At 32.1% G+C, this 13,124-nt stretch overlaps 2 protein-coding genes across 5 annotated transcripts; one reads left to right on the forward strand and one right to left on the reverse strand.

Moving 5' to 3' along the window:
- The first annotated feature begins 1,279 nt into the window (after positions 1-1,279).
- Positions 1,280-3,667, forward strand: LOC137816443 (lysM domain receptor-like kinase 4). Its single transcript, XM_068619578.2, has one exon. It carries the CDS (start codon positions 1,588-1,590, stop codon positions 3,484-3,486), a length of 1,899 nt encoding a protein of 632 aa, XP_068475679.1. The 5' UTR covers positions 1,280-1,587; the 3' UTR covers positions 3,487-3,667.
- Positions 3,668-4,315: 648 nt separating this feature from the next.
- On the reverse strand, positions 4,316-10,492 carry DA1. 4 transcript variants are annotated; one of them, XM_068619579.2, is made up of 12 exons: positions 9,740-10,492; positions 9,454-9,625; positions 9,282-9,372; positions 8,565-8,697; positions 8,070-8,190; positions 7,850-7,933; positions 7,112-7,231; positions 6,783-6,995; positions 6,189-6,245; positions 5,951-6,069; positions 4,965-5,023; positions 4,316-4,796 (listed from the first exon to the last, which is right to left on the reverse strand). In XM_068619579.2, exons 2-12 carry the CDS (start codon positions 9,565-9,567, stop codon positions 4,498-4,500), a joined length of 1,410 nt encoding a protein of 469 aa, XP_068475680.1. In that variant the 5' UTR covers positions 9,568-9,625; positions 9,740-10,492; the 3' UTR covers positions 4,316-4,497. The 4 variants fall into 4 exon arrangements, with proteins under 4 accessions (XP_068475680.1, XP_068475681.1, XP_090153776.1 ...); XM_068619580.2 differs by having other exon boundaries at positions 9,466-9,625; positions 9,740-10,425; XM_090297650.1 differs by having other exon boundaries at positions 7,112-7,196; positions 9,466-9,625; positions 9,740-10,296.
- Between the last annotated feature and the right edge of the window lie 2,632 nt (positions 10,493-13,124).

Consider the following 13,124-nt stretch of genomic DNA (forward strand, 5'->3'; position numbering starts at 1 on the left):
TGACATACAAGTTTTACCAATACATTTAGTCAAATAACAAAAATATTTTGTAATAACGAGATTTATATCATGAAGTTGGGGATAAAGACTCTCTTCTATTTAATAAGATGTATTTAATAAGATGTGTAAGAAACTATTCTCTTATAAAAATATTGGAATGAGATATATAAAAAAAATTATAAATAAAAATAATGGAGAAGAAACAATGAATCATTATACATGGGTTGCTGATAACATAAATGATTCTTAGTATGGTTAGATTTGTATATCTTAATTTAAATAATTTGGCTCACTATTTTGTTTTCTTTGTGATTTATGTTAGGATTCTATTTTTACACAGGAGTCTTACATATATAGGTATTGGAGAATGTTTCTGGAGATTCTAATTATGTTTTTATCGTATTTTGTTTTTTCTATATTTAATTAGGTAACGAAAACATATATTAAAATGAGTATGAAATAATAATACATAGTTGTATGGTTTCATTTTATATATATATATATATATATTATTTTTTATTTTATTTTATTTTTATAGAGTTCTCATGTTAGGCATTACAATGAAATTTGACATCTGACGCGTCAAGTAACAACAATCATCTTCTACTACATGAAAAAAATATTAAAATAAAATAAAAAAAATATAAAGAAATATAGGAGGATTAGATAAAAACTCATATATTAACAAAAACGGTTCATAGATAATTTATACCTATTAATAAAGAACTCTAAGAAAAGACAAGATGAAAATCTATTATACAAATGAAAATATTTTTTATGAATAAAGTCTAAGTTAACAAGTTTATCAGCACATACATTCCCTTCACAAAAAATTGTCAGAAACTCTAAACCTGATTTTCGCACAATAGTTAAGAAAAGTGTTCTACCTATTACAAAATATTCAAAGAAACATTAGTTCTAACCGTAAATAGAATCACATTTAGTTCATAAACTATTAAGACTTATCTTTTGAGCTTGTTTAATAAACATATATAACTACGGTTTATTTATCTTATATAATTTTTCTTAATTATTTTACTATTTCTATTTCTCTTTTTGATTGTGGTGTCCAATTTGAAAGAGAATAAGTATTAGCAGAGTGAACCAAATAATGATATTTGAAAATGTACAAAGCACGATCTAATTAGTAAGATAAACCGTGCCAGCCTCGGGTCGAGAACGAACATACAAGGACAAAATTTTGCTCAACCTTATTCAAGTTGCTATATATTTTTATATACTGGTTCATTCTCTGAATGATTAAAATAATCCATTTTCTTCTTCATCTTCAATATTTTCCTTTGTTTACATCATACCATGATATAATATGAAGCAACCCCATAACTGAGTCAATTTTTAAATATGATCACAGTTATGTAATTCATCTCTTGAAGCAATCACTGTACACAAAAAACTGTGGTCCCAAACAGCAATTGGCAATTGCCTATTGTTTTCTGCAATATACTGAATTAGTCAGCAAATATATCACGCGTTATTCTACTATAATAGTGGCAGCACAAGACTCAAACATCTTAAATCATCACACACTCAAATGTTGTCTTGTTTTGTGAACAACACAATCTCACCATGAATCATGTTGCATTTCTCTTCACAATAACAACCTTTTTTGTTCTTTGTTTTAACAGCAAAGCTCAGCAAAATTACTCTGGGAATTCAATACTCAGCTGCAAGAATGATGACAAAATGGGGCCCTCACCTTCATTCCTTTACACCTGCAATGGCCTCAACAAAACCTGCATGGCCTTCCTAATCTTCAAATCCAGACACCCTTTTGATTCCATACTCACAATTGCCAACCTCACATCATCAAACCCAGAAGAGCTTGCAAGAATCAATGATGCATCTGTGCTCACAGTGTTCCCAACTGGGAAAGAAATCATTGTGCCTCTGAACTGTTCTTGTCTCACTAGGGACTATTACCAAGCTGAAACTGAATATGTATTGGGACCATCCCCAACATATTTCACTGTGGCAAATAACACTTTTCAGGGTTTGACCACTTGTGATTCGCTTATGCGTGCTAATCCATATGGGGAACTTGATCTGCTTCCTGGCATGGAGTTGCACGTGCCACTCAGATGTGCTTGTCCAACAATGCATCAGGTAAAAAACGGCAGCAAGTATTTGCTTACACACTCAGTGAACTGGGGTGATAACATCACAAATATTGCTACAAGATTCAATGTAGCAGCAGGTAGTGTGGTTGATGCCAATGGTTTTAGCACACCAACACAATCTCTTTTTCCCTTCACAACTGTTCTGATTCCTCTGCCAAGTGAACCTCTGAGTTCAATGACAAAAATTGTTAGTGATCCACCAAATATGTCACCTCCTCTTGTTTGCAGCTCCATAAAGTGCAACTCAAAGAGAAAATTCCACACTGTTATTGCCACCACTGGGGGTTCCATGGTGCTTCTGTGTGCTGTCCTTTATGGGGTTTTTCTGTTCAGAAAGAGATCTGCAAGGTTCGTTAAGAGAGGTGAAGAAGGTGAGAAAGCAAAGAAGTTATCTTCAGAAAATATCCGTGGTAAGATAGCAATCATTGAGCATCACTCCAACGTTTATGACTTTGAGGAAATAAAGAAGGCCACAGATAATTTTAGTTCAAAGCATGGAATTAAAGGTTCTGTGTTTGGTGGGGTGTTTGGTAATGACAAGAACATGTTGGCTGTTAAAAGAATGAGAGGAGATGCATCCAAGGAAGTGAATTTGCTGAAAAGGGTCAATCATTTCAACCTGATAAAGCTGCAAGGTTACTGTGAAACCGATGCTTGTTCTTATCTTGTTTATGAGTATATGGAAAATGGCTCTTTGAGAGAATGGCTAAGCGCAAACAGGACCACCCAGCACCAGATTTTGGCAAAGAGGATTCTGATTTCTCTGGATATTGCCAATGGTCTTCAGTATCTTCACAACTTCACGGAACCTTCCTATGTGCACATGAACATAAACAGTGGAAACATTCTTCTGAACAAAGACCTAAGAGCCAAGATAGCAAATTTCGCTTTTGCTGAGGAATCAGAAAGGAAAATAACTTCAAGTTGTGCCTTGTCACGTGTGGAGAGGGGTTATATGGCTCCAGAGTATCTGGAGGCAGGGATGGTCACTACCAAAATGGATGTTTATGCCTTTGGAGTGGTGTTGTTGGAATTGGTCACAGGTAAAGATTTTGTTACCATACAAGAAGAGAGAAAAGCAATGCTTCATGTAGTCATGGTAAACCTCATTGCTAAAGAGAATGAAGAAGAGAAGGTGAGTTTGTTCATTGATCCTAGTTTCACTGGAAACAATGAGAAAGTGTGTGCTCTCCAGCTAGTTAAATTAGGTCTAGCCTGCTTGGTTGAAGAACCAGAAGAGAGGCCAACCATGGTAGAGGTAGTTTCTAGCTTATTGAAAATATATGTAAGTTATATGGACCAAATAATGCCACTTAGCAGCAGCAATAGTCTCAGCATGGAGAGGTGAAAAGATACTTTGGCTAGCTGATATTGAATGTAGACTATCATTACCTTTGCAATTAATTGTAACAAAAATATAGATACAAGACTTCTAGAAGATAGTTAATACTAATTTTGTCTTTTCTAATTTTTAGGCGTTTCGTTTTGTACTTATGTATAGTTTTTAATTGTCTTTTCTTCTTCTAGCTTTTATTCACTTTTATTTTACATTATGTCTCTTTAACTAGATCTAGAATGAGTGTACTGTTTATATATATTCAGACTCTTTGTTTTGATCTATGTAAGGAAAAGAAAATAGAAGAAATATTCATTCTCATATTATTTGTTTTCCTTTCTTTTCTCATTTGTTTTTTCTCATATATTTATTTATAATATGATATCAGAACTATTTCGAGTCTATTCTAATGAGATTTGTTGGGCTTATCATGTCACCCGCTATCGAACCATCCATAATATATAGTCTCATGCACGAGTTGATAGCTTCGGCATGAGGAGGTGTTGGAGATCCCACATCGACTAAAGATTAAAACATTTCATAATATTTAAGTGAGTGCAAATCTCACCTTATAAGTTGATTTTGAGGTTAAGTTAGAGTTAAATCCACTTCTTAATATGATAAATTTGAATATATTATACGTATTTGGTTGATTTAAACAAATGTTACTTACCCTCTAGCACATTTATTTTTACCAATCGTTATTCCTTTCCACGGTGGCCACCTGATTTCTTATTAACTGAATATAGGTATTGTGAAGAAAGTGTTCTTTCTTCATTCTTAATTTTGGGAGATAGCAGAGGTTAGGAGTTGGTGTGCCAAAAAGTAGCAGTGTGATAAATTTAAAAAAAAATGTGAATGTAATCAATATACCGCAACAGTATCAGTAATTACAAGTACAAAAAATCATGAACTCGTCGAAGCTAGTGCCTAAAGCACACCTTGACCTTGGTTTCTAATAACAGGCCAGGCTTTATACGAAGAATGAATGAAAAACAATGAGTTAATTGAGTATCTCTGTACTTAAAATGGAAAAGTCCCCGTCATCCTGATGTGGTGAAGGGTCTTTTGTAGACCATATTTACGCACTGCTTTTTGACCTGCCCTAAACCCATCTCCATAAACAGGGGAAATGTCTGATTCAATCTGGTGCTTGAAGAACTCCCCAAGCTTCCTCTCAAACTGAGGTCTTTTACCTTTTTTAGATGAGTGTGATGCAGATGAGGATGATGCTGATGCAGAAGTAAGTTCAGACTCCAACCACATATGAGCCAAAACCTGACAGATACCTTCTTCAACATCTTGACTTAGAGTCCTATAACCTTCATAAACACAGATTTTAGCATAAACATTGGTTCAATGCTAGGTGATTAATCTTAACTGTTAATGAATAAACAGTTTATATGTGGTAACCAAAACAAAGTACACCCCATTTGCAACAACTTAATGGATAAATCCTAATGAATAAACTCTCTACAATAAAATAGTACCTTTAAGTCGAAGCCAGGCATGCATCATCTCATGGGCTAGGATCGACCCAGTAAGCAATCTATAAAAAAATAGCATTCAAATGTAAATGATATCAACAGATGAAAGCAAAGTTGTAACCATAGGAAGGGGAAGTGGGTGGGATTCTCTCTCAGAAGATCTATTACTCTGAAAGTCAGGGACACTAAGCAAAAATCCAAAGAAATGCATAGGAGATATGTTATATCATTAATAAAAACAAGGCAGCACTTGCTTGGCTGCAGATATTACTTTTTTAATCAGCTTCCTTTTCTAATTCGGAAAGAACACGGGTTTTTACATGAAGTAGGAGAGGAGTTCACATAAGCTAAACCTATGGATGCCAAGGGAGGAAAATGTTACTGTTGGAGATCCCACATCGACTACTAGAGATTAGGATATTTCATTATTTATAAGTGGATACAAACCTCACCTTATAAACTGATTTTATAAGATTGAGTTAGGTTTAAAGTTCACTTCTTAATAGTTACAATTTGCAGCTTTTAGATTCTTTCATTCTTATTTAGTCATGTTATCAAAAGACCAAGTACAATACACTGCTTCTGTCTAACATACAAGGCTTAATTGAACTTTTGGTCTCCCCACTTTTTCTTTCCTGAGTTTGATACTCCACTATTTAAATTGTTGGTTTTTTTTTCCATTTGTTAACTTTATATTCAATTTTTGACAGAAATGTTGATGAAGCATTCTATTGCTCTGTGCCACTGTCACTCTTGGTGCAGTGCCAATATTGCACAATAAAAATACTATGAGAATCAAATTCATAAAACAAAATAGGGAGACTAAATATTACATTTTCTGGTTTCATGGATCTTTTGCTGACAGTTGTATTAATCCTTGGGAAATTTTTTTGTCTTCTGGATTTGATACCATTTAAATTATTTATCTTCTCATAAGCATTGAGTTTGTCTCCAAGTTACAACTTAAAGCAAAAACCCTAAATCATTACCTTGGAAGACCATATAAAATAAGAATAGCTGTCACATCACAATGTGGAGTCATCCTGTATGGCTGTGCTCTCATGTCCATTGCTCCATTTCCTGACCCAAATCTTGGTCTTCTCGAGAACTGATAAAGTTTAAATGCAACGTACCATAAATTGTTAATTGTTGGTTCTAAAGAAATTCTATCATCTAACTATAAAAATCCATCAGTGTCATGAAATAAAAAAGAACTGGAAATCTTACAGTGCTGAGCTCCTCGGAGAGGCAGAGCCCTCTGGTTTCCGGCATGTGATAGTGTCCCTGCCCAAGATAAAGACTCAAATGTGAGATGGAAAACCACTGTTTAATCACGAACTAATTATGAATTGAGGCCTCATAGTTGAAAGGATGCTGACTTAGACGGTCTTATTTATTGCAGAAATTAGACTTCCAAATATGAATATACTTCTTTTTGTTTCCTTTTTTTCTCTTCAATTTTCTATATCATGAATGTCAGATTGAATTATTTGACAGAGCAAGCATTAGACTTTCAAATATGAATATACTTATTTTGTTTCCATTTTGCTCTTCAATTTTCTAAATCACACATGTCGGGCAGAACTATTTGAAACGGTACGAAGTTAACATATCACAGAAGAGAAAAATCTCAGTCAGGTAGAATTTGCAAAGCTATCAATAGCAATAGCAAAAGGCATTATTTTCGTTTTAATTTGAGTTGTGTAGATAATGCCAAATATCCAAAAACTAGTTCCAAGTATGTCAGATAGCCAAATGTCGTTATAATCAAATTATGTTACTATACTGATTGCAAACATATGACAATGCATTTTCTCTTACATTCTTATCTCCCTCTCTTGCTTCATTCAGTGCTTGTCTTTCAACCAATAGTAGTGGAATTTGCTGGTCCAGTTTCATATTTAGGCTTTCATAAAATCTTTGTATATCAGCATGAAGGGGTTGGCATTCATTTGTATCCATGATAGCAGAATCTAGACACTCTAAGCAGAGCTTCCGGCCATCCTTATGAGCAATATATCCTGCCTCTTGCGACTGCAAATGAAGAGAGAAATTTTTCATTACATTCCTTTTACTGTGCACCATACAATTTCATCCACTTCTCCCTAGGCAAGCCTTTCATCAGATAAATATACTCCATCCATACTAACCTCCATTCGCTCACAACTGCAACATCGTGGAGTACAGTCATGTTCATGAGAAGGGCAATATTTCTGAACCCAGAATGGATGTGCCCTATATTCAATAAGACCAGCAGGATTTGTTGGAATCTGTGAAAAGATATATATTACCAAAAACCAACAGCAACAGGCAATGAGATATACGGCCAAAGTCAAGGTAAAAACTTACAAGCATGTCATTTGTAATTCTAACAAGAAAATCATAAACAATTAAAATCATGAATGACTCAAACAATGTCTACAAGTTTAGAAAAACCAGGTGATAGAATCAACAATGGTCAATTCCAGTAAGAAGGTTGTGCAGTAAGAATGTGAAAGGGTAAAAAAGAAGAACATGGGTATGTATGGACACATTTCATGAAGGGAATTGACTACCCTACTCACACAAGAATGACATTGTCACATCTCAGGAAAGGGAAAACTATCACATTTCCACAAAGAAACTGTCAACATTCATTGAAATCTTCCAATCTCATCCTTCCTGATTCTATTTTTGAAGGTAAGAGAGATAGATAATGCAAAAGGGAGAAAGGGTAAAAATGTCAGCATAGGAGAATCGGATTTTTTAATCAACATTAGCTAAGGGGTGTTATTAGGCTAACAACCGACAAGTGATAGGTCAAAAGATAGCATGGGTTTGCATGTCATATAAGAAAATCTAAGGGGTATCGAGTGCATTTTTCACTAAAACTTGTTCAAAATACTTACAAAGTGCTTGCAGACATCACATTTCGGGTGGTAGCTTTCCTTATAACATGATTTATGGTAAGGGTAATTCCCAGATGTGGAGAACTGCAGCAACAACAACATCACCAATAATAATAAGAACAATATGAATAAGCAAAAACAAATCTGTAAGTACAAAATAAAAACCATTTATGAAAACGGAAAAACAAGTAATGTGGCACGTAAATGGAAATTTTAGCACCTCATAATCAGAGATTGGTAGGTTGCAAGCTCGGCAGCGGAAGCATTCAGGATGCCAGAATGCGTTCAAGCAATTAAGATATCGCCCGTAACCAATCTCAATATAGCAGCCAGCACAAATCCTATTTATTATGTAAACAACTACACAACTTTAGTTATGTGCATTTCACACGTGTTAGACTACCACTAAACCCAGTTAGATAAATCCCTTATCACCAAAAGTGTTGGTAATGAAATGACTAATGAATCATAGAAATATCAATTAATACGTATTTCAAAAAGACCAGCACAAATAAGTGGAATTACAAGTAAAATCTGTTGATCACCAACTAAGGGATATAGCATGCCTCAAAATAGAGAATTCAAATTAAGAAGTGACAGTATATGCCAAGGTGAGAATTTATAGAACCAGGACTATTGAAGTAATCAAACAAAAGAAGTGTTGAATTATGATACCAACTTCATACATTGTTATTATCCAACATCTAACTCGTACCTGGACCCCATGGGGAAATACTGAATTGGTTGATACGCATTTTCATTTCCATATCTGGGAGGAGACTCCACGTTTAGACTTTCTTCTAAAGCTCTGGCAAGTTGTTCATCTTCTTCTAACTGTGATCTGTTGTCTACAAAACAGACAGAGACTTGTTAATGTAAAACGGTAATATATTTATACTAGGGAAATACACTTTAGAAAAGATTACGGAGACAAAAATAAAATTAATAGGAGTGCAATATATATTTAGAGAGATAGACACACAAAAAACTGTGCAAATTAGTCAATCTTCAACACAGTAGTAATTGGTAAAGAATGAAATGAGCACATTATCGGAAGTCAAGCTACCAACTAAGCTAAGCTAACAACATATGCACATTGTGTTCAAAGAAAAGCGAGGCATCCAAATTTACAATCACATTTAAGCATGACATTCAACAGAAAGCAATTACCTCTTTGTTTATCACAGATTTCATATAAAAATTCTTACAACTACAAAATGAAGACAAAGGGGGCAACGGAAAAAACATGATAAAAAACTAAAAAAGGCAACAACACGGACATTACAAATTTGGAACTTCTCAAAATTGCATTAGTCCACAGAAAACTGCTCCTTAGAAAGTAAACAGCAAACAAATGCACTGGCACACACTTGGTTCGTTCAGTATCAAATCAAGAATACTCAATGATGTCTCAAGAGCTGAAATCACTCACCATTTACAATGTTTGTTTTCTCGCTCTCTTCGGCCAGAGACAGTGCAATAGCACGATCTATATCCTCATTCTCGTTCTGGTTCCAAACATCCTGCAATCCAAACAAACTCTCATTCCTGTAAGGAGGACAAAACAGTAACTTCCAAAAGCATTCGTTAATTAGAATGCTGACATTTGTTGTTACCCCAGAAGTCGACGGCAGATAATAACCAGCATCCTCTTTACTATAATGCCCCTCCGAAATCTTCTGCTCAGACCCTTTAAAAATTCTGCTAAGCCAACCCATTCACTCACTCAAAAAGAATCACTACAACTTCATAACAAGAAGAACAAATTTTTTTTTCCTGCACATATCCCAAAACAAGACCAAATTACAAAAAAAAAAGATAAATATATCAAAATCGATCATAATAATTGGCTGCTGCAAGACCCCGAATTTCAAGTGTGTGTGGATTCACCTTTCAACAAATGGCGAAAGAATCGATACCCAATTGAAGGAAACAAAGCGTGCGATGATCTAATAACAGGGAAGGTATGTAATTACAACAACTTGGTTCTTTTCAGCAGAAAAAAAAAAACACGACCTCGCTTTTTTTTTGGGTTACGAAAAGGAGGAACGATTCAAAAAGGAGTAGCAAGGCGAGGAGGGAAGATGATTGAAGGGCTGAAAGGAGAAGAAAGTGGAACGCAGGCGATTTGAAAGTCAAATTGGAAGAAACAAACGCGGAAGCGTTTTTGGGGGCTGAAGAAAAAATTGAGAAAGAAAAATAATTTAAGTAATCATCAAAAGTGATAAACCCTTATGAGGAAGGATCAAGGAAAACGAAGAAAGGTTTGAAATTTGTGTGAATGTGATTGTGTTTGTTTGTGTGTGTGGTGGGGTCCTCCTCCTTCTTCTTCTTCCTTCTTCTTCTTCTTCTTCCCCTCTCCTCAAGGAGACCCCAAAGGAGAAGAAAAAAAGTCACAAAACAAAAACAAAGGCAAAAGTTATTTCTTTATGGAACAAAGAGAGAAGAAGGAAGAAGAAGAAGAGAGTTTTATGGTTTTGTTTCGTTTGCAATTAGTTAGTTAATTTTAATTAATTAATTGATAATTAATTAATTAATTAATGTTTATGTTTGATTGCGTTGTTGTTGGGATTCATGCGTTGAGTAGAGTACGCGGTTGGTTTCATAGAAAGAAAGGGCAAAGATTCCCTGGCGCACACGCACAGGGGATATATGCGGATGCGGGAATTACTTTTAAATCAAGTTTAAGTTCGTTGATTTCGTTAATCATCTAATTAAAGCATTCAATTTCAAACATTGTTGGAAATAATGAGATTTTTTAATAATTAATGTTATTTATATTTTTTACATGCTATATTTAGATTTAGTGACGTCACTATTTTTATACCTTGTGTAGTTTAAATGTAAGCTTTTTTTACAATTTATTTAGTTGAAAGAAAGATTTACACAATTTATATAATTTTAATAAACGTCTTATAAATGTAAAATATCTATGATTAGTTTCTTGTAAGAAATTTTATAATATATGTCTGATAAAATTTTTCATCTCGACCAAATTCACATTTCGCATTTATTTTTGTATAAAATAGAAAACTACATAATTACAAATTTTACATGCTATTGCAATAAAAAATCCTAATAAAAATGAAAAAAAAAACATTGTTTTTTCAATTTTTCAAAGACAGAATATTATTGAAGTTCGTTAAAGAGTATTTTCAAATGCATAATCCTAAATTTTAGCAAAATATTTAGAGTTTATTTATGGAGAAGATAAGAAAATATGATAAGAATGTGATAGAATGATTTTTAATTTTATTTAATATTTAGTGCATGCCATATAAAAAGTTAGACGCTTTTAAAATTTATAATTATTATTGAATTTTCACTTAAAAAATATATTTAATTCTTATATTTTAATTAACAATATAGTTAAAGTTTACATGTTACACATTTAATGAAAATAAAATCATTAATTAGTTATTATATTGATTAAATAAAATATTATTTTATAGATTAAAAAATTAATGATATTTAAAGTAGTTTCTATTATTAATACTTAATACAAATTTGTAACTAGGTTCTAAATTGATATATAATTAGTTAATTGATATCTAGTTAACTACCAAAGTTTTAGCTAAAATAACAAATGAATATGGTTGTGATAATAATTATCTTTTTCGTCTTGTTAGTAACTAACTCAAATTATGTTTTTGTAATTTTGATTGTGGTTTCGATTAGTCAAATTTAGTTCATAGTAAAGTTTGAATGCATAATAGTTTATTTTGATGTTTTTTACACTTTATACAATATACAATTTTATTGTTTTCTAGTTTTTTCCAACTTTTATTTAAGTGCTAAGTTATCTCTTAAGTGATAATCATGACCTACATCGAGTATTGTTGTTCAAACGACAATAAATCATTTTCAGGTCATGTCTTGAGAAAAATAGATGTCTAAACTATTTTCATTACAATATTAAGTACATGAACTTAATAAAAAAAAATATTTCTTAACTTCACACATCATCCAAATCATATAAATTAAGTGGTGAAAAGTTAAAAAATATTATTGTGTCAGGTTTTATAAAGTGTAAAATGTTATCTTGGCATAGGAAGTTGATGTCGGATTACTAATATTGTGTTTTGATGAGTCAAGTGTTAGTATTTGACGGGACAAATATTAGTCTTTGATGGAATATACTTAATATGAATATTTCAAAAGGAATAAAGTCTAACAAGTTATCTAAATGTCAGAAGATGTAATTGAAGACTTTTGTAGTCTTGGATTGTGAATTAGGTACAATTTGTTTTTGTGTTATTGAAATTGAGAATATATGTAACTGTCATGTGTTCTCTAATACAAAAATGTCTAGTAATTAATCAATACATGTGCACTTATGTGTGCAAGAAACTCAATGAAAACAATTAGTTTTGAAACGGTAAATTTGAGTTGTACTATCTAATGAAACGGTAAATTTGAATTGTACTATCTAATGGAAATAGTCTATAAATTAAAATAACAATAAATTGTATTAAAAATTGTTTAAAACATTAAAAGAATTTTTTTAAGGTATGAATTGTAACTCTTTATGGTGAATCTTTGGCTTCTCTTTTAGTTTTGAACAATCATATTTTATTTGGGAAGATATACCTACATTAAAATAATATAATTTAGATGTTTAAAATTGGACTTAGGAAAATTCATGGTTTTGGTTGTGAATAATTTTGATGAAATTGTTGGTTCTAATTGGAAGATATTCAACAATTTTACAAGAAAGTCTAGTTTTAAATCTAATTTGTCCAATAAATCTTAATTCGTCCAATATATTTTTATTCACCTCAATAAAAGAATACCTTATATTTAACTTGTATGAAATTTTATAAAATAATACTCAATAACAAGTTCCAATTCAAATTATTACAATTGTAGTTTAGTTTAAGAGGTAGTTACATTTAATAACAATTAATTAAAATTACGTATATTTTTAAATTTTAAAAATCTTTATTATCATGTTATTGTTTAATGTTGGTAATATTTTATATTTATATGAATTATTGATAGAAACTATAAAGTATATATCTTAAATTCATTGGTTATTATGTCATAAGATATTTTTTTAAATAGGTCAAAGTCTAGCCTTTTGTGAATAATGTCAAATCCTCCTTCAAATATTTGCTATTTTCATAATATATATTAGGAAAGTACAACTAAGATTTACCTTTATCTCTACATTATTCAATGATGATTTTTGTAGACCCTCACAATCCATGCACCAATAATTAAAGATAAGTTACAAGAACTTAATAAAAATAAATAATTTTTCCAATATTTTTAT

The sequence above is a fragment of the Phaseolus vulgaris genome, chromosome 1 (assembly GCF_051622355.1).
Source record: "Phaseolus vulgaris cultivar YP4 chromosome 1, ASM5162235v1, whole genome shotgun sequence".
NCBI lineage: Eukaryota > Viridiplantae > Streptophyta > Magnoliopsida > Fabales > Fabaceae > Phaseolus > Phaseolus vulgaris.

What these genes read in the sequence shown, in the direction of transcription:
- LOC137816443 (XM_068619578.2), top strand. Translation starts at nt 1,588, where the DNA reads ATGAATCATGTTGCATTTCTCTTCACAATAACAACCTTTTTTGTTCTT.
- DA1 (XM_068619579.2), bottom strand. Translation starts at nt 9,567, where the DNA reads ATGGGTTGGCTTAGCAGAATTTTTAAAGGGTCTGAGCAGAAGATTTCG. An exon ending in CTTCTGGGGTAACAACAAAT is followed by an intron (nt 9,373 to 9,453) that starts GTCAGCATTCTA and finishes TTTGGATTGCAG; the next exon opens with GATGTTTGGAACCAGAACGA. An exon ending in TACCAATCTCTGATTATGAG is followed by an intron (nt 7,934 to 8,069) that starts GTGCTAAAATTT and finishes TTGTTGCTGCAG; the next exon opens with TTCTCCACATCTGGGAATTA.